Source organism: Saimiri boliviensis, chromosome 12 (genome assembly GCF_048565385.1).
Source record: "Saimiri boliviensis isolate mSaiBol1 chromosome 12, mSaiBol1.pri, whole genome shotgun sequence".
Taxonomy (NCBI): domain Eukaryota; kingdom Metazoa; phylum Chordata; class Mammalia; order Primates; family Cebidae; genus Saimiri; species Saimiri boliviensis.
The window spans coordinates 810,633-836,595 of NC_133460.1; the positions used below are offsets into that span (position 1 = coordinate 810,633).

Here is a 25,963-nt window from a genome sequence, read left to right on the forward strand (position 1 = left end):
CTGTGTTTATTCACTGGCTGATGGGCATTTGGGTTGTTTTCCGCTTTCTGACTCTTATGAATCCTGCTGTCATGAGCCCTGGTGGTTTAAAGAAGAAGCTGGTGGCCAGGCGTGGTGGCTCATGTCTGTAATCCCAGCACTTTGGGAGGCCAAGGCAGGTGGATCACTTGAGGTCAGCAGTTCAAGACCAGCCTGGGCAATGTGATGAAACCTCATCTCTACTAAAAATACAAAGTTAGCTGGAGTGGTGGCATACGCCTGTAGTCCCAGCTATTTGGGAGGCTGAGGTGGGAAAATGGCTTGAGTCTGGGAGTTGGAGGCTGCTGTGCGCCAAGGTCATGCCCACTGCACTCCATCCAGCCTGGGTGACAGAGCAAGACCATGTCTCAAAACTAAATACATGAATAAGTTGGGTTTTTGTTTATTGCTAGTGTGTGATGGCTGACATTCAGTCAGCTTTTAAATTCTCTGATTAGAATGAATTTCTACATGTTCATTCCCTTGTGGTTGGGAAGTTCTACCTTGAGTCTAGCCTGTTCCTTCTTGCTGCAAAATCTCCCTTGTCTGTCTCTTAACCTGAGCGATGGGTTGTGGCAACATCTCAGTGAGTCTTTCACTGACCTGCTTCGCAGGCTACTTTTAGGTGAAAATACCCTTTGTGCTTTATAAATCATAAGTGTGTGGGTTAGCCGAACCTCTTGACCAGCGTGAGATTTCTCTATCTTCCCCTCCATCCAGGTGAGCAAAAAATGTCCTTAAACTCTGTTAGCCCCAGAAAGGTTCTGCCCTGCCGTTCCTTGCCAACCGCTAGGTTATCCAAGCAGTGTCTATGGAACGCGGAAGGCTGCCAGATGCTTTATTATTTTTTGTGTACATCAGCACTTAATTTGGTCATGTGAATACCACCCACCATTCTGGTACCCACTTCCTGCCTGTCAGGACACGTAGAAGTCCTTGGGTCTTAGAGCAAACTCGGGCATTCCCCCACCCACTCCGTTGTGGAAGGGCCCTGGCTGTAAAGTCTTTATATCAGGGTTTCGCCTTGCCCAGCCTTCGCCAACTCGAAGTGCCAATGACCTTGGATTTGTTTAAACCACATTTCTGGCTCTTTCTAAAGGGGAACTGTTTTCCTGGTTGGATTAATCAGCTTTTTTTAGAACACCCAGGCCGAAGGCAGGTGGGTGTTGGTATTTGGCTTGGGAGGATCCTTGAGGGGAGTTGTGCAGGAATTAGGTTTGTGAATGGGGTGATTCGGACCTCTCTCCTGGGATATTTAGATGACTGATTTCTAAGAAATATATATATGTATTCTGGGGAGTCTTCAGTTTCTTCTGGGGTGTCTTCAGTTTCTTTGAGGGTGTCTTCAGTTTCTTTGAGGGTGTCTTCAGTTTCTTCTGGGGTGTCTTCAGTTTCTTCTGGGACATCTTTTTCTTCTGTGCAGCCTCCTTTTCCAGTTTAGAAACAGCTGCTTCCGTTTCTGGAAGGATCATCTGGATAAGGCAGGGTGAGCTCACGTATCGGCTAATCCAACCGACCTTGAGCTCTGTAGCTTTGGCAGCACGTCTTAGGTGCTGTGTTCCCTTGGATATGCTCATTGACTGGAGAATCTGCACACCTAGAAGGTGGAACACATTGCTATGACTCTGGTTTCTTCTTAGGAACCTCATACTTAGAGCAGTGACTTTCCATGGGGGACAAATTGCACTCACCCTATCCCCACCCTGGGGACATTTGGAAACGTCTAGAGACATGTTTGGATGTCACAACTGGAGTAAAGGTTACCCCTGGCAGGCACCAGGGTAGAGGCCAGTGATGTCACCAAACACCCTACAACACTCAAGACGAATTCCCCCTTGCCCTGCTCTCGTGACAGAGAGAATCCACTGGCCAGGATGTCTGAAGCACCGAAAGCAAGAAGCCCTTTGTTCTCCGACTTCACACTGCCGGCTTCTTCCCTTGTCCTCTTGGGAGAAGGACTCTTATTTCAACAATGTGGCCATTTTTCCTTTTCAGAAATTTTTATTTATCGATTTTTACATCGTTTCATAGAGATGGGGTCTCACTCTTCTGCCCAGGCAGGTCTTGAACTCCTGGGCTCAAGAGATCGTCCTTCCTTGGCCTCCCAAAGTGCTGGGATTTCAGTTGTGTGTCATGGTGCCTGGCCTGTGGCCGCTTTTCAAAACCTTGCTTGAACTATCTCTTAAACTCATGGCAAATATTTTTCTCTCTAAACTATTTACTGAGTTTTTCTTAATGATTATAAAAGCAACATGTGCTCATCGTAGATAAATGCAAACTCTAAAGGAGTACAAAGAATCAGAAAAAAGCTGGGCACGGTGGGTCACACCTGTAATGCCAGCACTTTGGTTGGCTGGGGGATCACCTGAGGTCAGGAGTTCAAGACGACCAGCCTGGTTAACGTGGTGAAACTCCATCTCTACTAAAAATACAAAAATACTAGCTAGGCGTGGTGGTGGGTGTTTCTAATCCCAGCTGCTCGGGAAGCTGAGGCAGGAGAATCACTTGAACCCAGGAGGCACAGGTTGTAGTGAGCCAAGATCGTGCCATTGTACTCCAGCCTGGGTGACAGATACTGACTCCATCTCCAAAAAAACCCACAAAAAGTCACAAAAAACGTCTTCTGTCCCTTCTCCCTTCCCAGAAGGAGAGCCGATTAGGTCGGCCTCGTTTTCACCTGTCCTTGCTTCTTAGCCCTTTCTCCTTGACAAGCTTGAGAGCGTGTTACAGCGTTTTCTCATCTGCTGCCACCTTTTGTTAACATCCTATCCTAAGAGGCTCCCCAAGTTACAGAGATTGATTGTAAGCACAGGGCATCCTCGGAGAGAGTTCACCCGACAGACCCCCATTCCTTCTGGTCGTCCTCAGAGGCTGAATTCCTTCCTCTTTTGAGGACGAAGAGCTTTCTGTGCCGAGGCTGCAGGAGGAGGTCGGTGAGGCAGCCAGTGAATGCCGTTTTTGGTCAAAAATGAGGCGTTGACTATAAAGCTGTGAGTTGAATTCTTTCCTCTGGGGAGGCTGGCCTGCTGGCCGGTGCCCAAGCAGAGTTCCAGAACCTTCTTGAGTAAAGGCAGCGTTGGCAGAATAAACAGTGAGAGTGCTGGCAGCACAACGCACAGACGGGGCAGCACTTAGCGTGGGTCAAGGGTAGAAACGGCACCTGGCTCTGCTGCATGGAAACCAAACACCTGGTGCTTGCAGGGTCTCAGGGACTGTCATCAAATTACAAGTTTCCTGTGTTTGCTTTAAAAACAAAAGAGAAAGAATTCTTACTCCACCCTGGCCCCATCCTTTGTTTCCCTCTCTGTGGCACTTACTGCTCCCTGGAGGTAAATTATGGGTCTACTTGTTCGTTTAGTATCTGTCTCTTCCCCTGCAATGTAAGTTCAGAGGGGTTTTTTTTTTTCCCTTTTTCTTTTTTGAGACGGAACCTCACTTTGTCTCCCAGGCTGGAGTGCAGTGGCACAATCTCTGCTCACTGCTACCTCTGTCTCCTGGGTTCAAGCAATTCTCCCACCTCAGCCTCCTGAGTAGCTGGGGGCTACAGATGCCTGCTACCACACCTGGCCAATTTGTTCTGTATTTTAGTAGAGGCAGGGTTTCACCATTTTGGCCAGGCTGGTCTCAAACTCCTGAACGCGGGCAATCCACCTGCCTTGGCCTCCCAAAGTGCTGGGATTACAGTTGTGAGCTGCTGCGCCCAGCTGCTCTGAGGGCTTTTTGGTTGTCTGTGCATCCCAGGCCTGAGAAAAGAGCCTGGCATATAGTAGGCATGGAATAAATTGTTAAATAAGTGGGTGGATGAATCGTGCCCTGGCTGTTCAAGGCATGTCCTGCATAAGCAATCGGTGGGCTGGAGGGCTTTGGTTGTTTACACAGCAGCAAAAATACCTCAGATTCAGAGAAAATAGGAAGGATTTCACCTCTCCGAGTCTGCTTTAGAAACTAGCATTCTCAGTCCTGGCTGCGAGAGGGGCCCCTCTGGCAATGGGAAGTTAGCTCATATACCTATCAGTCTGTCCATCTGCGTGTTGGGTGTGTACAGAGCGCCTGCTGTGTGCCACAGGGCCACCTGGTACATGAGCCTCTGTGTGGAATGGTGCCCCCACCTTGACTTCTGCAGTGTGCATCCTCTGTAACTGTACTTGGCCAGCTGGTGTGCCAGCTGCTGGGAATACAGCAATGGATAAGACTCACTTCATGCGCTTGAGAGCTCACGGTCTGATGGGGGAGACAGACACCAAACCAGGATATTGAAGTGCTAAATGCAGTAATGGAGGGGTGCTTGCGGGCCTGGGAAATTTCAGAGAAAGAGCCCCCATCCCAGCCTGGGAGGGTTTAGGGTGGTATCTGGGCTAAGTCACCTTCTCTTCCTCTTGTCTTGGGTACATGTGCATCTGGCTCCATGTGGGGCCACCGCGTCTCATGAGCAGTGTCTGTCCTCAAGGAGCCGAGCTGAGGGGCTGCAGCAGATGCCTGTGCTCCTGCCAGTGTCGTGGCTGGCCTGCCTACTGTAGTACCGCATTTCCTTCCCTGTCCTGCCATGAAAACAGGCGTGAAGACTGAGGGTTGGTTTGCAGTCTTCGTTTAGCTCTATTTATGGTTAAACACAGTTACAACTTTGGTAGGGCGAGGTGGCTCACACCTGTAATCCCAGCACTTTGGGAGGCCGAGGCAGGTGGATCACCTCAAGTTAGGAGTTCAAGACCAGCCTGGCCAATGTGGCCAAATCCCGTGTCTACTAAAAATAAATTAGCCGGGCATGGTGACGGGTGCGTGTAATCCCAGCTAGTCAGGAGGTTGAGGCAGGAGAATTGCTTGAATCTGGGGGCTGGAGGTTGCAGTGACCAGAGACTACGCTACCACACTCAAGCCTGGCTAAAGAGCAAAACTCCGTCTCAAAATGAGACAAAACGAATCAAAAAACCCACACAATGACGACTTTGGAGAAAGGGGTTGATCTTGGGCAGTGTGCTTGTCCCAGATCCACCCAGCATGGACGGGATGGGGAAACTGAGGCACGAATGGAGCAGGCCTTTCAGCCATCCTTGCCTCTCCCGCTTTAGAAAAGACACTCCGTTGGGGCATTTAGATAGAGGCTTAGAGCGGGAGTTCTGCTTTGCTTCTTACCAATTTCTTGGATCTTCTGAATTCCGAGGCAGCACAGTGATAGGCGAGGAGGAAGCAGGTCAGTGATTTCAGGGTTGGAGTTGGCTGCGCTCATAGAATGGGGCCAGCGATGGGCCAGGACTGCTGCCGCATGCCTGGGGAGGGGCCCTCGAATGTCTGCGTTTTCACCCCTCTGGCTGTTCATTAGTTCATTTAGCACACATTTACTAGCCACCTACTGTGTGTCTGGCTGTGAGACTGGCGCTGGGCGATACAGCCTGAGTCCCCAGATCCCTTTCTTGTCGCTGGTGACCTTGGCTAAGCTCTATTGTTGTGTGGGTCACGTTACCGTGACCAGCATGCCTTGAGGGGACTGTGCTTATAAAGCACCTGGCACACAGTGGATGGAGAGTATATGGCAACCATTTGATTGTCAGTTGCCACCTATGCATCCCGGGGCACAGTCAAGACACACACCGGCCCAGGCAGGGCAGGCTGCCTGTTGAGGAACTTTGGCAGGTGGCAGAGGGGGCCTCGAGGAGGGGTGTCACCTAGTGGAATTCCAGTGGCCAGAGCCAACCCATCCCTCCTGCCTTCCGCAGTGTGTGGCTAAGGGTCCCAGCCCAGGGCTTTTGTGCAAGTAACCAGAAGCTGACTCTGGCCACCTTAAAGAAAAAGAGGGTATTTTCTGGAAGGATACCAGGTAACTCATGAATCAAAAGGCAGAACCGAGCAAGTCGGACTCTGGAAGTGGGAACTCCGGGAGACAAGGCAGACTCTTTCAGGACAGATGATCTGTCTTTGGTCCTTGTAGACCACTGATAACAATTCACGTCCTGGGAGAAGGGCTCCTAGGGGTGATCTGGGACAATGCCCTCCTTGGCTGGGGGAGCTGAGGCTCCCTGATTGGCAGGCCTGCCAGGGCTGTGGGAAAAGAGAGAGCTGATCCCCTCAAAAGGCTGACCGGTGTCCCGGTGTAGTGGTTCCCACCCGTAATCCCAGCACTTTGGGAGGCCAAGGTGGGCGGATTACCTGAGGTCAGGATTTGGAGACCAGCCTGGCCAACATGGTGAAACCCCGTCTCTACTAAAAATAGAAACGAATTAGCCTGGTGCAGTGGTGTGTGCCTGTATTCCCAGCTCCCTGGGAGGTTGAGGTGGGATGATTGATTGAGCTCAAGGGGCAGAGGTTGCAGTGAGCCAAGATTGCACGACTGCACTCCAGCCAGGGTGACAGAAAACACCGTATCAAAACAAACAAACAAACAAACGCAGACAGGGTGGTGGACTAGCCAATGTTCAGATTCCAGATTCCTCCTCTTAGGCTTCAGAGTGGAATTTCCCAGCTGCCCAGTTCAAACTGTGGGCTAACTTGTGGGTGGAGAGGGTGAGGCAGTCTCAGCTGCCACTGCAGAAGCTCCCAACTGACCCTGCTGGTTGCACACAGCGAAGAACAGGAGAGGCAAAGGCTGAGGTTTACAGGAGGGCAGCCTGGGGCTGTTGGTGGGAGAGGCGGGGCTCTCTGCAGCATGCAGCCTCCAGATGGGGGTCCCTGGGAGTGTTCTGGAACATTCTCTTCTCATCCCTGCACAGAGAAAGATGGTTAAAGCCATGGCGGGTTCCCAGCATCATGCCTGTGTGTGAGGACTGGCTGCATGGAGGTCCTGCTTGGTATCACTCTTCCTTCCTGGGTGATGTGGCTGTTTGGGCTTGGTTGGTTGGTTGGTTTTAATTTAGTGTTTTTAAAATGTCTAATTTAAAAAACAAAACAGACATTGACACTAAAGGGAATGTTAAAAGCAGAGGTTCTCAGTTTCTGGCTGTGCTTAGGATTCTCTATGGAGCATGTTTAAAGGTACATTTAGTAATAAGCAACACAGGCATGCCGTCACTGAACACTCGCTGCCCCAAGCACTGTGTATGACGTCATTTCAGTCTCTCGCGAAGGAGGGTTGCGTCTTCTGCCGTTGCCGTTTTGCAGATGCGGAAGATGAGGCTCAGAGAAGGCACACAGCCGGGTAGTAAGGGAACCCTTCCCACGCATCAGTTACCTTCAGAGTCAATGCAGGGACCAGGCTGGACATGAGAGCACCTGCTCATTTTTTATTTTAATTTTTTTCTTTTATTCATTTTTAAAAATTATTTCATTATTTATTTTTTGAGACAGTCTTGCTCTGTCACCCAGGCTGGAGTGCAGTGGTGCCATCTTGACTCACTGCAACCTCCAACTCCCTGGTTCAAGTGACTCTCATGCCTCAGCCTCCCGAGTAGGTTGGATTGTAAGTGCATACCACCGCACCTGGCTATTTTTACGGTAGAAATGGGTTTTTGCAATGTTGGCCAGGCTGGTCTTGAACTCCTGGCCTCAACTGATCTGCTCGCCTCGGCCTCATGAATGCTGGAATTACAGACCTGAGCCACTGTGCCTGACCGCCTCCTGCTCATTTGTAAAGCACCCCCTGTGAAACCTGTGCAGCCAGGACTGAGGATCCCTGCGTGGAGTGCCTGCCTGAGTCCAGGTGTGTCCCTGTCTCCATGTGGCTGTTTCTGTGAGACTCTGCATTTTTGAGTTCTGCTTCTATTCATGTCACCCGAGTGTTCCCAGGGTCGCTCTGACTGTGCTGCCGGCTGCATATTTATCCCTTTTGTATCTTCTGTCCCGGGTCCTCTCCCACCTCTTCTGGAGTCAGCCTTTTGGTGCCTTACATTGTGCTGCTCTCTCTCCTGGCACCAAAGAGCGAGGCAGCCAGTGCACAGTGGGGGCTGCCGTCGTCGTCATCACTGGGGTACTGTGAACTGGGAAAGAGATATGATCTATTTCAACATAGCACAGTGCCTGAGCACGCTTGATAAGTGCTGGCTGTCGTTGTCATTGTTGATGTTCTGGTGATTATAGTTGATGCTGGGTGGATTCTTCCTGGGTTTGGGCAGATACCTAGCTGCCCTGTCCCTCGGTGACCGTATCAGGGTGTCGTGGACCGTCCGGACGGGTAGGCACGTCTGCCCGGGGGTCTCTCGACCTGCAAGAGGGTCCCAATACCTGGAAGAGGGAGTGCGCCTGAGAAAATAATAAAGACAGAGAGAGAGAAAGCGAGGCGTCTGGAGGGCTGATAGGCTGTGCCTAAACAGCAAATTTTATTTTTCAAAGGCCAGGAATAAATACACTTTCTTGGCTCTGGTTTACGTCATAGTAAGAGGAATGTAAATGTATGCCTCACATGGCCTATACAATAGAGAAGTCAAATACACAGTGGTTGCAAGAGGAAATGCAAATGTATACCTTACATGGCCTATACAATAGAGAAGTCAGATATGCAATCAGTGGTTGTAAAAAGTAACAGAATTTCCTGTAATCACAAAGCTTGTTTGCATCCAGACATTATTCCTCCTGGCTGCAGGTATCTCCGGTTTGATCTTGTTTTAGAACTGAGATGTGAAAAGGTTTTCTGGTTTTGCTCATCAGAATATCTCTTAACTGGATTCTCCTTTGTCTACTCCTAACTCAACTCAATTTCCCCATTCAGGAATCTCTGAGTCAGGAATCAAAGCCATCCCTTATGGTGGCATTTGCTTTGTAAATATCGACAGTTAAACCATTATCTAGGGTACAAGGCAGTCTGGTAAGTAAGGTTTAAGGATTATTCTTAAAGTCATAAAAAGGTTAAAAGCAGGAACCGGTTGCCAGCAGGGGGTCACTCGGTCTAGCAGCAACGCATAGTTTTAGGCCCAAACGATATTGTGGTTGATATTAGAAACTGATCATTCATCTTTCAGTTCCTGTATTTCCGGATAGCTCGACTGCCTCCAGTAGGAAACTGTGTTTGGGATCAAACTCACCGTATAGTGAGACTCACGCCTTTTAGGGGTCTCACACGGGAGTGTTCCCCACAATTCCCTCTTTTTTTGTTTTTAAATGCAGCTCAAAAAGTTTGAGCTGAAGGTGCTGGAGGGAGGAGAACACAAGGCGGAAGAGGAACGGCAAGAGAATGATGAGTACAAGGAGAAAACCTCCAATGCCAATTAAGGTGGAAAGGGAAGGTAAATGAAAACCACGAGTCCAAGAGGACAACGTGTCCACAATGTCGCGGGCAATAGTGGCATCCTGCGGCAGCTGTCTGCGAGAAAAGTCAATAGCATGAATTTGACGCTGTAAGCGAAAAATGTCTAAAGACAGATTGTTGTGACTCCAAATGCCTTGTAGATGGGCACGGACCAGAGGCCAGTCCCATTCTGAGTCATTATAAGGAGCACTAGTAACACAAATGGAATTATAATCAGCATGACAACGGAAACGAAGACGAGACTGAAGATTATGAACCTTGTCACCCAAAACAGTAACAGTTTGTTCTAAAGCATTAAGCTTAGCCTCCAATTTAGAATCAGTATCAATTTGAGTACCCAAAGAAACAGAAACATTGTGGGCTAGATGGTTAACAAATGTGGCAGCTTGAATACTGTGAGCTAAACTTACAGCTGCTGTGGCAGCCGTGGCCACAACATCAGGGTCCTTCCCTAAGTCTGCAGCCAAGGGATCTGCCTGGACTGGGGTCTCATCTGAAGAATCAACTGGGAAAGGGCCCACTTCGAAGCTCACCTGGTTGTTGGCAGAACTCGGCTCCCTAGTTGTTCAAATATTGAAATACTTGCTTAGTACTGTGGAAACAGCCACTGCCCCAGGTACCTTTTACAATGAACTCTCTCTGGGGACCTCTATGTGATCTGGTAACTAAAGGGTCAATTCCTGGCACTACAGGGGTCCCTGGGCCTCTGCCTGTTGGCTGATGCCCTTATCAAACTGGTTCTCTATTTTGAATATCATCTCTTCCTACAATGCTTAGGAATCAGGGGGCTGTGCCCTTTCCCTCCTGCGGTTCCTCGCATCAGGGTCCTGAGAAGTGAGCTTCATACAGCAGAGATGCCGTTACCTGGGCTGCGATGTACCCATTACTGCTGGTAGGAGATGCTCGCTCGGGCCCAGTGCCCTCAGTGGATGGAGCTCTCTGCACAGCTGCAAAGCACCTTTCCTGCCACAAGGGACTGAACTCCAGATACCACCTGCCCCTCAACCACGCAGCCTGTTCATGGCCTCTGCAGAGCAGGTCTACTTTCTGAGCATCATGGTGGCCCGGTGCTCTGCCGTCTCCCTGAAGTGGCCAGTTTTCCCTGCCCCTGGTTTTAGCATCTGGCTCATATAACTCCCCTCCCCTCCTTTGTCTTTTGTCTGCCAGGGGTCACGGGCATCAGCAGTCCGGGGAAGGAAGCAAAGCCAATGGAGAATGGCTTGCTGGTGACGGACAGGGCGGGGAAGCAACTGCAGAGGTAAGTTGGGGGAGGTGGCGTGACTCACGCAGGCCTCGTGATTTCACCGTCTGTCCACGCTTCTGACGCTCTCATTCCCTACATGGTGTGGGTCTTTGCTCAGGTCACTCGGGGCGGGGTTTTGGGGGGGGTGGGGGCCTGGAAGGTTCAGGCTTGTGAAGCACCATTCGATTGAAAACTGTCTCATGGCCAGGTATGGTGGCTCATGCTTGTAATCTCAGCACTTTAGGAGGTTGAGGCAGGAGGATCTCTTGAGGCTAGGAGTTTGAGACCATCCTGGGCAACATAGCAAGACCTCGTGTCTACGAAAAAGGAAGTATCCTTGTGTTTGATTATAGAGGGCTTCCTTAGATCCGAGGAAATTTACAGCATATGCAGTATGTTAACCATACCAGCTTTTAAAAATGGACTAAATTGGCCAGACGTGGTGGCTCACACCTGTAATCCCAGCACTTTCGGAGGCTGAGGCAGGTGGATCGCCTGAGGATGGGAGTTCAAGACCAACCTGGCCAACATGGTGAAACTCCATCTCTACTAAAGGTACAAAAATTAGTCAGGTGTGGTGGCAGGTGCCTGTAATCCTAGCTATTTGGGAGGCTGAGGCATGAGTATTGCTTGAACCTGTGAAGTGGGGGTTACATTGAGCTGAGATTGTGCCACAGCACTCCAGCCTGGGCAACAGAGCGAGACTCCATCTAAAAAATCAAAAATAAAAACGGCAAAAGAACAGTAACAAAAATGGACAAGTCAGAGCCTAAACACACCGGATCCCGGGGATTTGAGAAAGGGTGGTGGCCCTGCAGCTGCTGTGGGAGGCGGGAGGGCAAAGACCATGAGGCCCAGTGCTGTTCATGGGTAGGTATCACTTCTGCCGTCGCTGTCATCTTTCACAGCCTGCATTCTAGTGAGAGACTCCAGACAGTGCATGAGCACAGAAGGATGTAAGATTTTCGTCTGAGATGCCAGCGTGGATTTGTGAAGACCTGGGTCATGAAGCAGGAAGTCCCAGCTCCCCTGAAAATTCACTCTTGCTTTCGGGTTTGAGGGCCACTTCCACCTCACTTGGTCTTAACCAAAGACCTTCGCACAGATCTCGTGTGTAGGGAAAGGTTACCCACCTCCAGGCCCTCGATCAAAGAGGGGTCATGCTGGAGGTTTATTTGGCCTTCAGGAAGCATTTTCAGGGGGCAGAGTTGTGGGGGTGCAGTGACGACTCACATGGGCTCTTGGCATCAGGTAGCTTGTAATTCTGTGCAGGAGATAAGTAGTTTAGAGGAAGGTACAGAAAGTTCCACGGCAAAGAGCCACATCTTTGTTTTGCATGGACTCCATAATTTCTTTTTGTTTTCTTGAGATGGAGTCTCCCTTTGTCACCCAGGTTGGAGGGCCGTGTGCAGTGGCGCCATCTCAGCCACTGACAGCAAAACTGAGCAACGCAATCGGTTATGATCTCGGGGGGGTTGCAATAAAACTGAAGACCACTCATATGCACAAAGTGCCTTTGTTTTAGGCAGGGTCTCTGTTGCCAAGGCTGGAGTGCAGTATCACAATTACGGCTAACTGCAACTTCTGCCTCTGAGATTCTTCTGCCTCAGCCTGCCGAGAATTTGGGACTCTAGGTGCCTGCCACCGCACCTGGCTAATTTTTGTATTTTTAGTAGAGACGGGGTTTCACCATGTTGGGCAGGCTGCTCTTGAACTGTGGCCTCAAGTGATCTGCCCTCTTTGGCCTCCCAAAGTGTAAGGATTACAGGTGTGAGCCACCGCGCCCAGCCAAAAATGCTTTCTGAGTAACACGCTTGGATGAAGGAGCAGCCAGGGCAAGATCCCAGCCCAACCCCCACCACCGTCGTGAAACAAGAAAATTAAACAAGATGGGTACTTTGTCCTATTCTCTTCATCATATTTTATCTTTTGAATCTTCTTCATGTTTGAAAGATGATCTAAGATAAGCTGTTTCTGCTTTCTCTTGTATTTGGGATCAATTAGAATTGATCTCAAAAAAAAAAAAGGAAGCGCGCACTTTTTTGCACATCAGTGGTTGCGGGCTTTTTGCAGACCCCAGAGATCATCACACATTGCATTTCCCACAGGCCTCATTCCTGCCTGAGACAGTTCCTTTCTCTGGGGACCTATTACTCTGGGGAATGACAAGGTGGGGGGGCTTGCACATGTGCACATGTTTATACACGTGTTGCCGTGTGTCTATTGGAACACTCCGTCTCTTACGCCATGGTTCAGATGTACAAAAGCAGCCCCAGCAGGGAGCCCCCCGGCCCTGCCCAGAGCATCTGTGCGGTTGACACCTCTGTGCTTTGCTTCTGCAGACAGCTCAGCAGCTCCTCCTCCTACAGCGGGGACATCAGCAGGTGCCACAACAGCACCGCAGCCGAGGCCAAGAAGGAGGAGACCTGGAAGCTGATGGAGGCTGACAAGGCGCAGACAGGGCAGGTGAGATTCGCTCCTTCAGTGACAGTGGTGGCTGGAGTTGACAGAGCGCCCACTGTGCAGAGTGCTTTGTCTGTAAAGGTATTATTTACTGCACCAGAAACGGAGGCCAGAGAGGTTCAGTGACTTACCCAAGGTCACCGCTGGCAAGCAGCAGAACTGGGATTTGAACCCCGGCGGACTCCAGGGTTGGTGCTGGGGTGTCTGCTCTACTGACTGCCACATCAACTTGAGCAGCTTAGGGGCCCTCATTAGCTGTAGGCGATCTAGGTGCTTTAAGTCAGGGCTTCCTGCAACGTGCGGATCTGTTGTGCCTGAGATGGTTTCAGGTTGTGTGCAGACATGTTCAATGACAGATAATGTTTGTTTCATTTCTTTTTTTTGAGACGGAGTCTCTGTCACCAAGTCTAGAGTGCAGTGGCGCAGTCTTGGCTCAGTACAACCTCCGCCTCCCAGGTTCAAGGTGTTCTCCTGCCTTAGCCTCCTGAGTAGATAGGATTGCAGACACTTGCTACCACGCCCAGCTAATTTTTTTATTTTTAGTAGAGACAGGGTTTCGCCATGTTGGCTCGGCTCGTCTTGAACTCCTGGGATGGTCTGCCCTCCTCGGCCTCCCAAAATGCTGGGATTACAGGCGTGAGCGCTGCTCCCAGCCTGTTTTTTATTTCTCATTTGGTCCTTATGATTACGTCCCTGAGAAAATCTCAGTTGGGTCTTAAGCTGGCTTCGGTACCTAACAACCGCTAGCCTCTCTTTGTAACAAGGAAAGCGGGTTTCGAGCTCCTGTTATATTTTATTATTTTTTTTAAAGATCATCTGTTTTGGGCAAGTGTTAATAATTCTCCATTTATGGTAATGATCCAGAGTTTATTTTTAAAAATAAATGTGGTTGTGTTTTTTAAAAAATAGGGAATGGAATTTTAAAAATAGGTAAAAAAGCATTCAGATAAAGAAAAACAAAAAACCCCATGAAAGGTGGTAGCAGAGGAGTGAGGCTGGGACACTCTCTTAGGTCCGTCCGGATCTGTCCAGAGCTTCCCAGGACTTTCTGTTCCTGGTTTCTTCCTTAACTTGTCATCACAGGTAGGACCACGGCCGGGCGTAGAGATAACTGGTGTTATGACCTCTCTCCTCTTTTGTCCCTACCCTCAGTGACCCTCCAGGAAGCCAGAGAAATTACCCAAATGGCAGGATATGGGAAGGAAGGGGCAGAGATGTGAGGTCCTTTAATCCTCATTTAACTCCAATTTTATATTCAAGGGACACCAAAGCCACAGGGCTTGTAACTCGTCATAGCTGGACCAAGAGTGGAGCCGGGCACAACACGCTCATCCTTTCTTTCTTGTTTTTGTTTTTTTACTAAATTCGTTTTTTTTTCTCTGACAAGGTCTGACTTCGTCACCCAGGATTGAGTATAGTGGCACAGTCATGGCTTACTGCAGCCTCTACCTCCCAGATTCAAGTGATTCTCCCACCTCAGCCTCCCAAGTAGCTGGGAGTTCAGGTGTGCACCACCATACTTGACTAACGTTTTTATTTTTTTGTAGAGCTGAATTTCACCCCATTGCCCAGGCTGGTCTTGAACTCCTGGGCTCAAGTGATCTGCTCGCCTTGGCCTCCCAAAGTACTGGGATGACCAGTGTGAGCCACCACACCTGGCCACACACTTGTCATTTCTGACCCCTGAACCCACCATACTCCACTGCTCATGAGAAAGGGGTTCCCGAACCCTCCAGGCTAATTTCAGGGACAACAGGCAGCTTGGCTGCGTGAAGAAGCCAACTGGTGAAATAAACACATTCTTAATTATGACCTGTCTCCTCTCCCACGTATTTCATTTCCCAGAATGGAGACTGGAAAACTCAAAAGGCAGCAATTAGTTCCACATCAGACCTGTTACCTTTCACCTGTTACCTTTCAGCTAGACCTTAGGGTCAAATGATTTTTGTTTTGTTTTGGTGGGGGGTGGGGGCAGGGCCTCGCTGTGTTGCTCAGGCTGGAGTGCAGTGGAGTGACCATAGCTCACTGGGTTCAAGTGATCCTCCTAGCTCAGCCTCCTGAGTAGGCATGGCCCACCATGCCTAACTAATTTAAAATTTTTTTGTAGAGACAGAGTCTTAATGTCTTTCCCAGGCTGGTCTCCTGGGCTCAAGCAATTATCTTGCCTTGGCCTCCCAACGTGCTGGAATTACAAGTGTGAGCCACTGTTCCCAGTCCAGGTGATTTTTATGACTCAAAATTCAGCATGAAAAGCTTGAAATCATAATGAGCACAGACATGGGTAAAGATACCTGGAGTTTCTGGAAACTAAGCCAGGCGGTTTAGGAAGGGGCTGGCCTAGGGCAGATTGCCGTCTCTCATGTCAGGCCACTAGACGGATTGGTTTCGTCCCATGCCGGACTCCCTAGGGAATACACCAGGAAAAGAAACTCCAGCCTTCCTCTCCTGGAGGGAACTGGGCACTGGGAAGATGGGTAAGATGGTGTTCTGTGCTCCAAACGAAAGGAGCTGGGGAGGCTGGCCCCGTTGTGGCACGTAGGTGACACTGGCCTTGGTTGCTGGGCAGTATGTCACACATTGCTTCTGCTTCCTGTCAGTCTTGGCACAGACGTTGGAACCCTGACCCGAGTCTCCCATGCCACGTGTGGGCCGGCTGTGACCGTTTTCTCCAGCCTCTTGCTCCTTGCTGCCCCGTGATCCCCTGGCTCCAGCCACCCGTGCCTTCTCTCAGTTCCCCAGATGCGCTGTGTTCCTCCTACCTCAGGGCCTTCGAATACTGTTTCAGCTGGTTTTAACTCTTTCTTTCTTTTTTTTTTTAATCCTGGAGATGGAGTCTTGCTCTGTCACCCAGGCTGGAGTACAGAGGTGCATTTATGGCTTGCTACAACCTCCACCTCCCAGGTTCAAGCAATTTTTATGCCTCAGCCTCCAGAGTAGCTGGGACTGCAGGTGCATGCCCCCATACCCAAATAATTTTTGTATTTTTGTAGAGACAAGTTTTCACCATGCTGGCCAGGCTGTTCTTGGACTCCTGACCTCAGGTGATCCACTTGCCCTGGCCTCCCAAAGTGCTGGGATTACAGGTGTGAGCCACCACACCCGGCTTTGATTTAACTCTTTACGTGGGAAAAAAAACTGGAACCGTGTGCCGTTTGCAGCCCTTCTCCGTGCTGATGCATTTATCTGGGATGATCTGATGGGAGCCTATCTCACCACGCGACTGGAAGCTCCGTGCATGAGGGCAGAGACCTTTAGTTTGTTTTTGTTGCTGTTGTTTTTGAGATGGAGTGTCACTCTGTCACCCAGGCTGGAGTACAATGGGGCAGTCTCGCCTCCCTGCTATAACCTCTGCCTCCTGTGTTCAAGTGATCGTCCTGCCTCGGCCTCCCAGTTAGCTGGGATTACAGGCGCCCATCACCAAACCTGGCTAATTTTGTGTATTTTTAGTAGAGGCAGAGTTTCACCATGTTGGCCAGTCTGGTCTCCAATTCCTGACCTCAGTTGATCCACCCGCCTCGGCCTCTCAAAGTGCTGGGATTACAAGTGTGAGCCATCGCACCTGGCCCTGGACTTTGTTTACTGCTGATGTTGTCAAATAGCTAAAGGGGAGGGTGTTCCAGGTGGGAGCAAAGGCAGGCAGCTGGGTGGTGCAGTGCTGGTGAAGCCCTGGCCTTGTGCAGCTGGGCCGCTGCTGCATGTGCTAAGCTGCCTTATCCCCCGCGGTCTCCAGGTCAAGCTCTCCGTGTACTGGGACTACATGAAGGCCATCGGACTCTTCGTCTCCTTCCTCAGCATCTTCCTTTTCATGTGTAACCACGTGGCCTCGCTGGCTTCCAACTATTGGCTCAGCCTCTGGACTGATGACCCCATCGTCAACGGGACCCAGGAGCACACGAAAGTCCGGCTGAGCGTCTACGGAGCCCTGGGCATTTCTCAAGGTGGGTGGCACCATCTCCCACCCCACTCAAATTTGAACCCCTGTGGTGGCTTTGTCTGATTATAGAATTGGATCCTTAGAGTCCTCAGGGTTTTGTGGGATCCCAGACCAGGCCAAACCAAGAGGAACAGTAGCTGTCAGCTACTGTTTTTTGAGTAGACACTCAAAGATTTGCAGAGTGAGTGCTTTGTTCACGTGGCCCTTGGTGGTAGACGGGAGGAGTGCTCCTTTGTGCCCATTTTACAGATGAGGACAGTTGAGAACAGATGCCACTGAAAGCACTGCGAGTTGGGAGGGCCCCCCTACCCTGTTTGCTCTGTCAGGGTGGCAGAGCTTCCGTGAGGTCTCACTTGTGTTCTGTGGCCTGCTGGGTGTGGGTGGAAATTGGTTCATCCTAGTAATTCCCAATTATGGGCAAGGAATGTTTGACAATACCTGGAGTTGCTTTTGGTTGTCACAAGATTGAGAAACCCTGCTGTTGGCCAGGCAGGTGGTTCACACCTAGAATCCTGCACTTTGGGAAGCTGAGGTCAGAGGATCACTTGAGGCCAGATGTTTGAGACCAGCCTGGACAACATAGTGAGACCCTGTCTCTAGAAAAAATAGATAAAATAATCTATAGCTACACATAGTGCTCTGTGCCTGTGGTCTCAGCTGCTTTGGTGGCTGAGGTGAGAGGATTGCTCGAGGCCAGGAGTTTGAGCCTACAGTTCCACCTGTGATTGCACCACTGCACTCCAGCCTGGGTGACAGAGCAAGACACTGTCTCAAAAAATAAAAAAACGAAAAAAAAAAAAAAAGAAACCCTGCTCTGTACCATTCTGTGTGGTCCTGTGGGAGTCCTCAAACGCAGCAGTGTTGATTATAACAGCTGGTGCTGACGCATCATTTATTTGGTACTTGGCTCAGTTCTAAACACTTCCACGTGTTTTTGCTTACTTTATCCTTGCAGCAGCCCTGTGAGGTAGGAGTTAATATGTCCGCCATTTTGGAGATGTAGACATTGAGGTCCAGAGAGGTTGAGTGATTTGCCAAAAGTCACACAGCTAATACATGGTGGCGTTAGCATAGAACAAGGCAGTCTGGCTCAGGAGCTCACACTGTTAACCACTGTGCTGTGCAGTGTGTGAGCCGTTTGTCAATATCATGTGTGTTCCATATGTTATATACACAGTAAATGCATAGACTTCACAGATTTGAGCGCTTCCTGTTTGCCAGGCACATTGCCAGCTGGGGACATTACATTCCACAGTGCTCCGAGGTCAGTGTCATTGTCCCGTTTTATGGATGAGGAAAGTGAGAGATTCAGTGACCTGTAGGAGGTCCCATAGCTGGTAAGTGGCAGAGGTGGGGTTTGGCACCGTTGGCTCCAGAGCCTGTCTTTGGAGCCCCTGCCTCTGCGGTCTCTCCCTGATTAAAGAGGCCGAGATGGAAGCCTCTGTCTTCCTAGGAAGTTGCTGCTCGGGAATGCGCAGTGCCCTCCTGTGGGTTGTTTGAGAGAACCACCAGTGTCTCAGGATGCCCAGGAGATGGCTTTGGAAAACCCACCGGTAGCAGAGCGGACATGGATTCCCGGAGTCTCTCAATCCCTGACCTCCCCTCTCCTTGCCATTAGGGCAAAGGACTGTGGCCTGCAAATTATAACTGAGGGAAGGTAGAGAACAGAGACAGTGTGGTATTACCTGAACTCACACAGCATCAGTGCCTATTACAGAGCTCTGCTCTCTGGTACGGTAGTCACAAGGCACAGGTGGCGATTTCAGTTTCAACTATTAAAATTAAATAAAGCCTGGGTGCAGTAGCTCACGCCTGTAATCCCAGCACTTTGGGAGGCCAAGTCGGGTAGATTGCTTCGTCCAGGAGTTTGAGACCAGCCTGGGCAACATGGCAAAACCTTGTTTCTACAAAAAAAAATACAAAAATGTGCTGGGCATGGTGGCCCATGCCTGTAATCCCTGCTACTCAGGAGTCATAGAACATTTCCATCATTGCAGAAAATTACTTTAGATAGCACTGTTCCAGCGCAGCGATCCCCGGGTTATTTTGGCACTAGAGACCGGTTTCATGGAAAGGGCGGGGGATGATTTTGAGATGAAACTGTTTCACCTTAGATCCTCAGGCATTAGTTAGAGTCCCATCAGGAGCGCACAACCAAGGTCCCTTGCACGCGCACTTCACAGTAGAGTTTGCGCTGCGCTGAGGATCTCATGCCACTGCCAAGCTGACAGGAGGCGGAGCTCAGGTGGTGATGCTCACTTGCCCACTGCACCCTCCTGCTGTGTGGCCCGATTCCTGACAGGTCATGGACTGGTGCCTGTCTGTGGCCCGGCATACCTTGTTCCAGAGGAGTATGTCCTGTGGGTTAAAAGCAGGCTGTCTGGATTAAAATCCCACTTCTGTTTCTGATAGCCACAGTATAATACAGGCAAAGGCATTCACCTGTCTAGACTTCAGTTTTCTCATCTGTCAATTGGGTAGTAATAGAAATTTTTTGGAGTCACCATACAAATTAGTTACATACGAAACCCAGCACAGTGCTTAGCACATAGGAAGTGCCCTCTGAAGAATAGCCACTGCCATCAGCAGCAGCAGCATGATTATTTTTGAGATGGAGTCTTTCTCTGTCTCCCATGTTGGAGTTCAGTGGCATAACCTTGGCTCACTGCAACTTCCACTTCCTGGATTTAAGTAATTCCCTTGCCTCAGCCTCCTGAGCAGCTGGGATGACAGGCACCCGCCACCATGCCCGGCTAATTTTTGTACTTTTAGTAGAGATGTGGTTTTACTATCTTGGCCAGGCTGGTGTCAACTCCTGACCTTAAGTGATCTGCCCACCTCGGCCTCCCACAGTTGTGGGCCACTGTGTGGGCCACTGTGCCTGGCCATCACCATCATTATTATTAGAAGTTCGGAGTCCAGGCCTGCCTCGCGCACACGGCCACTCCTCCCTGCCGTGTCTGGCTGGCAGTCAGCTCCCGCTCCGCATTGTGGAGTTTTAACTCCAAGTGTCCGCAGGGATCGCTGTGTTTGGCTACTCCATGGCCGTGTCCATCGGGGGGATCTTCGCTTCCCGCCGTCTGCACCTGACCCTGCTGGACAACGTCCTGCGGTCACCCATGAGCTTCTTTGAGCGGACCCCCAGCGGGAACCTGGTGAACCGCTTCTCCAAGGAGCTGGACACGGTGGACTCCATGATCCCGCAGGTCATCAAGATGTTCATGGGCTCCCTGTTCAACGTCGTCGGCGCCTGCATCATTATCCTGCTGGCCACGCCCATTGCCGCCGTCATCATCCCGCCCCTCGGCCTCATCTACTTCTTCGTCCAGGTAAGAGGTGGGGTCTTCATGTTCGGGACCAGCCCTACTGTTTGTTACCCACCAGTGTCACCTAAAGCCTCATCTTATTTCACCGTGTCTCCAGTGTGGTGCTTTTGAAGCTTGTAGATTTGTTTTTGTCAGTTTCTAATACTTAAATTGATTGTGTTTTTGCTCACAATAACCAAATGCACTTTTTTTTGTCAAGTCCACTTTTTTTCCTAAGTTTTATTTTTCCGTCTGTCAATTTAAAAAGGAAACAAAACCTGTAGCTATAAATACAACTTTATGATTGAAATGTCTTTTTTTCTCTTTTTGAGATGGTACAGTCTTGACTCACTGCAGCCTCTCCCTTCTGGCTCAAGTGATTTCCCTGCCTCAGACTCTCAAGTAGCTGGGACTACAGGCATGCACTACCATGCCTGGCTAATTTTTGTATTTTTAGTAGAGATGGGGTTTCATGAATGTTGGCCGGGCTGATCTCAAACTTCTGACCTCAGGTGATCCACCCACCTCAACCTCCCAAAGTATTGGGATTATAGGCGTGAGCCACTGCACCTGACCTAAAATTCCATTAAGTATAAAATTGTTTAGTTCCTAAGCCTCCTGCAGATAGTGGAAACATGAATAATAGGAGCTTAAACAAGATAGGTGTTTCTTTTGCTCTTTTGTAATAGAAATTTAGAGGTAGGCTGTTCAGGGCTGGTATGACATCTTAATGAGTTTAATATCCCATATACCTGCATTTATTTAAACATTTAAAAAATGTTACCATATTTTTACAAGTTCTTCATTCTTTAGTTGGCCTCATGGCCCAAGATGGCTGCTGGGTCTCCAGCCATTATATCTACATTTCAGTCAGCAAGTCTGAGGAGGGGAAGCAGGGCAAGGGATTATATGGGCGCTGAATCAGCACCACCCCCTTATCTGCAGGCACACATGCTAAGACCCCCCCCGCAATGGATGCCTGAAACCGCACATAGAATCGTACATACGCTGTTTGTTTCCTGTACACACATACCTGTGATAAAGTCAAATTTATAAATCTGGCATAGTAAGAGCTTAATAGTAATAATGTACAATCATGGAACAATTATAGCAATATGCCACTGTCACTGCTCTTGCACTTGAGGGTCATTATTTTTATTACTTGGCTCATTGCAACATCTGCCTCTCAGGTTCAAGGGACTCCCTTGCATCAGCCTCCCAAGTAGCTGGGATTACAGGCGTGTACCATGCCCAGCTAATTTTTGCATCTTTAGTAGAGATGAGGTTTCACCATGTTGACCAGGAGGTCAAACTCATGACCTCAAGTGATCTGCCCACCTCGGCCTCCCAAAGTGCTGGGATTACAGGCATGAGCCACCGTGCCCAGCCAGGGGCATTCTTAAATAAATGCGGGTTACTTGCACATAAGCACTGTAGAACCATTGCAGTCAGTCCGATAACCGATACGGCTGTGAAGTAACTGAACTGCCAGGGAGGGTCTGCAGTGTGGATCCGCTGGAGAAAGGGCTGTTTCACACCCCCGTGGGACTGCGGGAGATGTCATCACACTACTCAGAAGGGTGCACGATTTAAAACTTAGCTGGCCAGGCGCTGTGGCTCACACCTTTAATTCCGGCACTTTGGGAGGCCGAGGCTTGAGGTTCACTTGATGTCAGAAGTTCCACACCAGCCTGGCCAACATGGTGAAACCCCCTCTCTACTAAACATTTAAAAATTAGCTGGGCGTGGTGGTGGGTGCCTGTAATCCCAGCTACTCCGGACGCTGAGGCAAGAGAATTGCTTGAACCCAGGAGTTGGAGGTTGCAGTGAGGTGACACAGTGCCCCTGCACGCCAGCCTGGTGGTGACAAACAGGGTGAGACTCCATCCTGGAAAAAAAAAAGTACACATCATTTATTTCTGAAATTTTTCATTTGCCGTTTTTGGAGCACAGCTGACCATGGATAACTGAAACCATGTGTATTAGTTTGTTGTCATACTGCTATGAATAAACACCTGATACTGGGCAATTTGTTGAGGAGAGAGGTGTAATTGACTCACAGTTGTGCATCGCTAAGGAGGCCATGGCAGAAGGAGATGCAGACGTGTCCTTCTTCACATGGCGGTTGGAAGAAGAAGGAGAGCCCGGGAAGCCAGGAGCCCCTTGCAAAACCCTCTTATCTCGTGAGCACCAACTCACTGTCATGAGGACAGGTTGGGGCAAACTGTCTCCGTGATTCAGTTACCTCCACCCGGTCCTTCCCATGACACATGGGGATTAAGGGAACTGTAGTTCAAGATGAGATTTGGGTGGGGGCATAACCAAACCATATAACCGTGGAAAGTGAGACTTTGGAGAAGAGGGACACCTGTACCTCTAATTGTCCAGAACTTAGCCATGGGACCACCTCTACTCACAAGGGACCCTGGGAAGTGCCATGTTTCACCTGGGCACATTGCACTTCCCAAGAAGTTTCTGTTGGGGCCGGGCGTGGTGGGTCACGCCTGTAGTCATAGTCCTTTGGGAAGCCGAGGCAGGTGGACCACCTGAGGTCAGGAGTTGGAGACCAGCCTGATTAATATGGTGAAAACCAGTCTCTACTAAAAATATAAAACTCAGCCAGGTATGGTGGCGTGCATCTGTAGTCCCAGCTACTCAGAAGGCTGAGAGAGGAGAATCGCTTGAATCCGGAGGCAGAGGTTGCAGTGAACAGAGATCACACCGCTGTACTCCAGCCTGGGCCACAGAGCGAGACTGTCTCAAAAAAAAAAAAGATAAAGAAGTTTCTGTTGGGAAAGAAGGGGAAATTGTGTAGGCAGTCAGTCTGTACTGCATCCCTTCTGCGGAAACTGTTATTTGTTCTTTGAACACATGGTTTCTTAGGGTACCACAGGATAGATGTTTTTAATGGAAGAGCTGAGAGTGCAAACTCAAGTTGGTCTGATTCCAAAACTGTGCTGTTACTTACCCCTAAAGGATTCACTGCAGCACAATTCCAGTAAGGATGGGTTGTTTAGATGAGAGCATTTCAGCTGCAATGCAAAATTAGAGTAAGAATCCATGAGGTTCGCCATGTCTCAAACCAGGCTGCACAGCCGTTCCGGTGGCGTCCAGGAGGCCTTACGGCCCACCACGCTGTGGCCCAGTGATTGATGAGAACAAACAGTGATGGCATCAGAGAGAGTAGGTTCAGTTCCCAGAGTCTCGTTATTCCCCTTGAAATTGCTGCCAGCTTTTTTTTTTTTTTTTTTTTACATTTCCCGAAAAATGTTATCTGTGTTCATACGCCAGCTGGAAAATTTCCCGAAAGACTTGAAAAGAACAAAACAGGGCAAATGCAATGTTGAAGGCCACTGAAATATCTGCGAATAGCAGGACCCTGGGTACGCCATGCAGCGATGTGGCTTCAAGCAGGGGTCTTTAGAAGACACTGTTATTGCAGCACCAGGGGTTTTATTTTTCAGCAACAAAGGAAATGATTTCAGCAAAGGGCCAGGTTGTGGGTGTCATTATCACTGAGACGAAATGCACGCTGCGTGTGGGCAGGACTGGAGGAGAGGCAGGTACATGAAAACATCATCTTCTTAAGGGTTGAGATCATAGGATAGTTAATTTTTAATTGCTTTTGGCTAAATGTGCATTTATCCTCTCATCAGGCAATCTCGTTCCTAAGTGTATATGGGGGAAAAAAAAGAGAGGGATAAAGAGAGAAAAGGCAGTGCTTAGAATGTTCTCAGTGTCTAGGTTCATGATCGCTGCACACTAGAAACAACTCAAATGTCCATTAATGGGACCGTGGAGAAATAAATTGTGATATAATTATATAGTTTATGACTGAGTGGTAAAAAGGAATGAAATGCTCATATACAAAATTGTTTGGGTTTATCTCATAGATAATACAGTGCTGAAAAGAAGCCACACACAAAAGAGTGTGTCCTGTGAGAGTTCCTTTATATGAAGTTCGGCCAGGGGCAGTGGCTCACGCCTGTAATTTCAGCACTTTAGGAGGCTGAGGCGGGAGGATCACTTGGGCCCAAAAGTTCAAGACCAGCCTAGGCAACATGGGAAAACCTGATCTCTATAGAAAATACAAAAATTAGCTGGGTGTGGTAGCAGGTAGTCCCAGCTGCTTGGGAGGCTGAAGTGGAAGGATCTCTTGAGCCTGGGAGGCAGAGGTTGCAGTGAGTTAAGGTTGTGTCACTGCACTTGAGCCTTGGTGACAGAGCAAGTTTTCTCAAAAAAAAAAAAAAAAAAAAACCATCAAATCGATAGGGCAGGTGGATCACCTGAGGTCAGGAGTTTGAGACCAGCCTGACCAACATGGTGTAATCCTGTCTCTACTGAAAGTACAAAAATGAGCAGGATCTGGTGGCAGGCACCTGCAATTTCAGCTACTTGGGAGGCTGAGGCAGGACAATGGTTGAACCCGGGAGGCAGAGATTGCAGTGTGCTGAGATCATGCCACTGCACTCCAGCCTGGGTGATAGAACGAGGCTCTGTCTCAAAAAAAAAAAAAATTAGATTATTCCTGAACAAATATCTGTCTCAGGTTACATTTTTCCAGTAAATAAGGTTCAGAGGCAGAGGCAAGTGGAGGAAATTGAACAGGTAACACACTTCAGGGAGACTTGCATCTGTACTGTTGAGAAAGAGAGCTGGTCAGAGAGGAAGGAGGGTGGTCCAGGGTAAGATGGGGGCAGATCACCTGGGTCTTCAGCCATGCAGAGGGGTCCGGATTTTGTGACGGAGAGGGTGGGAACAGCTGGAGGAGAAATGATATCTGATCTACATTCCAGGAATTGGCAGAACAGCTGTTTTGAGAGTGTCTGGGGTTGTGTGGTGCCTGGGTTCACTTACAGAGTTTCTGGGGCCCCAGACGGCTCTCCATCTGTGGGTTCCAGTTCATGCCCGTGCTGCCATCCAGAAGGAAGCTGCCAAGCGCAGAGGCCTCCTAAAAGCCACCTGCTGCTATTGATGCTCTCTGTTGGACTCTGTCCCAAAGTGGCCCAGTACATCTGGCCCAGGGCAGGAGGCAGGGAGGCCAAGTTCATAGCAACCTTCCTTAGTTTTCCCAGCTCTGCTGTTGATAAGCAATTGTAGGCGCCTTTGGGAATCGGGAACCCCGTACTCAGCAATTTCTTATGCATAGATGAGGAAACCTAGGCTAGGAGAGCACGCGTATCCTCAGAACACCAGCCCAGCATCTGTTCCACAGCTCCTCAAAACTTCGAGAGGATGGTGGCCTTTGTTCTGAGTCTAACGAGACTCATCAGGTGGCTCTTGGTGCCTGGCAGTGGCAGAATGCCCAGGTTGGGGCAGGCAGAGCAGATGAAGCGTCTGCCCACCAGGTGGGTGGAGTTGCTGGTGAAATGTGTCATCACAGCCCAGGAGCTGGGACACTGAGCCCGGAGATGGTGCCTGTGTTGGAGGATGGGAGGGGCTCCGCCAGGAAGTGACATTAGTGCTCTCATCTGCTGGGTGATGAGGAATGGCCCAGAAGGGACAGAGACAGTGGTGGAGGCAGGCAGCCTTCGTGTAGGGAAGGCGGTGGAGAGTTACAGGACCAGATGAGTGGGGGGAAGCATGGTTGGCACCTCTAAGAGCATTGGGAGGCCATCGAGGGAGGCAGGTGATGAGATTTGCCTTACCCTCGTGGGCATCTCAGCTGGGCGGAGAGTCACTCTTGAGGGAATGTGATCAGCAGGCAGAATTCTGTCACTTAATGATAACAGTAGTCACCATAGAATAGAGTGCTTCCTGTTGGGTCAAACTATGTGAAATTGCTAATACTCATTTCTTATCTACAGAAACAGCCGTATCTTATGGTTCAC

At 49.5% G+C, this 25,963-nt stretch overlaps 1 protein-coding gene across 9 annotated transcripts in view; it reads left to right on the plus strand.

Moving 5' to 3' along the window:
- Positions 1-25,963, plus strand: part of ABCC1 (ATP binding cassette subfamily C member 1 (ABCC1 blood group)) — a 187,297-nt gene that overhangs the window by 138,947 nt on the left and 22,387 nt on the right. For all 9 annotated transcript variants that reach the window (XM_039478044.2, XM_074381615.1, XM_039478045.2 and 6 more), the window contains 4 exons: positions 10,355-10,445; positions 12,773-12,896; positions 16,624-16,831; positions 19,846-20,156. In XM_039478044.2, coding sequence (XP_039333978.2) covers positions 10,355-10,445; positions 12,773-12,896; positions 16,624-16,831; positions 19,846-20,156 — 734 coding nt within the window. The remainder of the gene's footprint in view (positions 1-10,354; positions 10,446-12,772; positions 12,897-16,623; positions 16,832-19,845; positions 20,157-25,963) is intronic.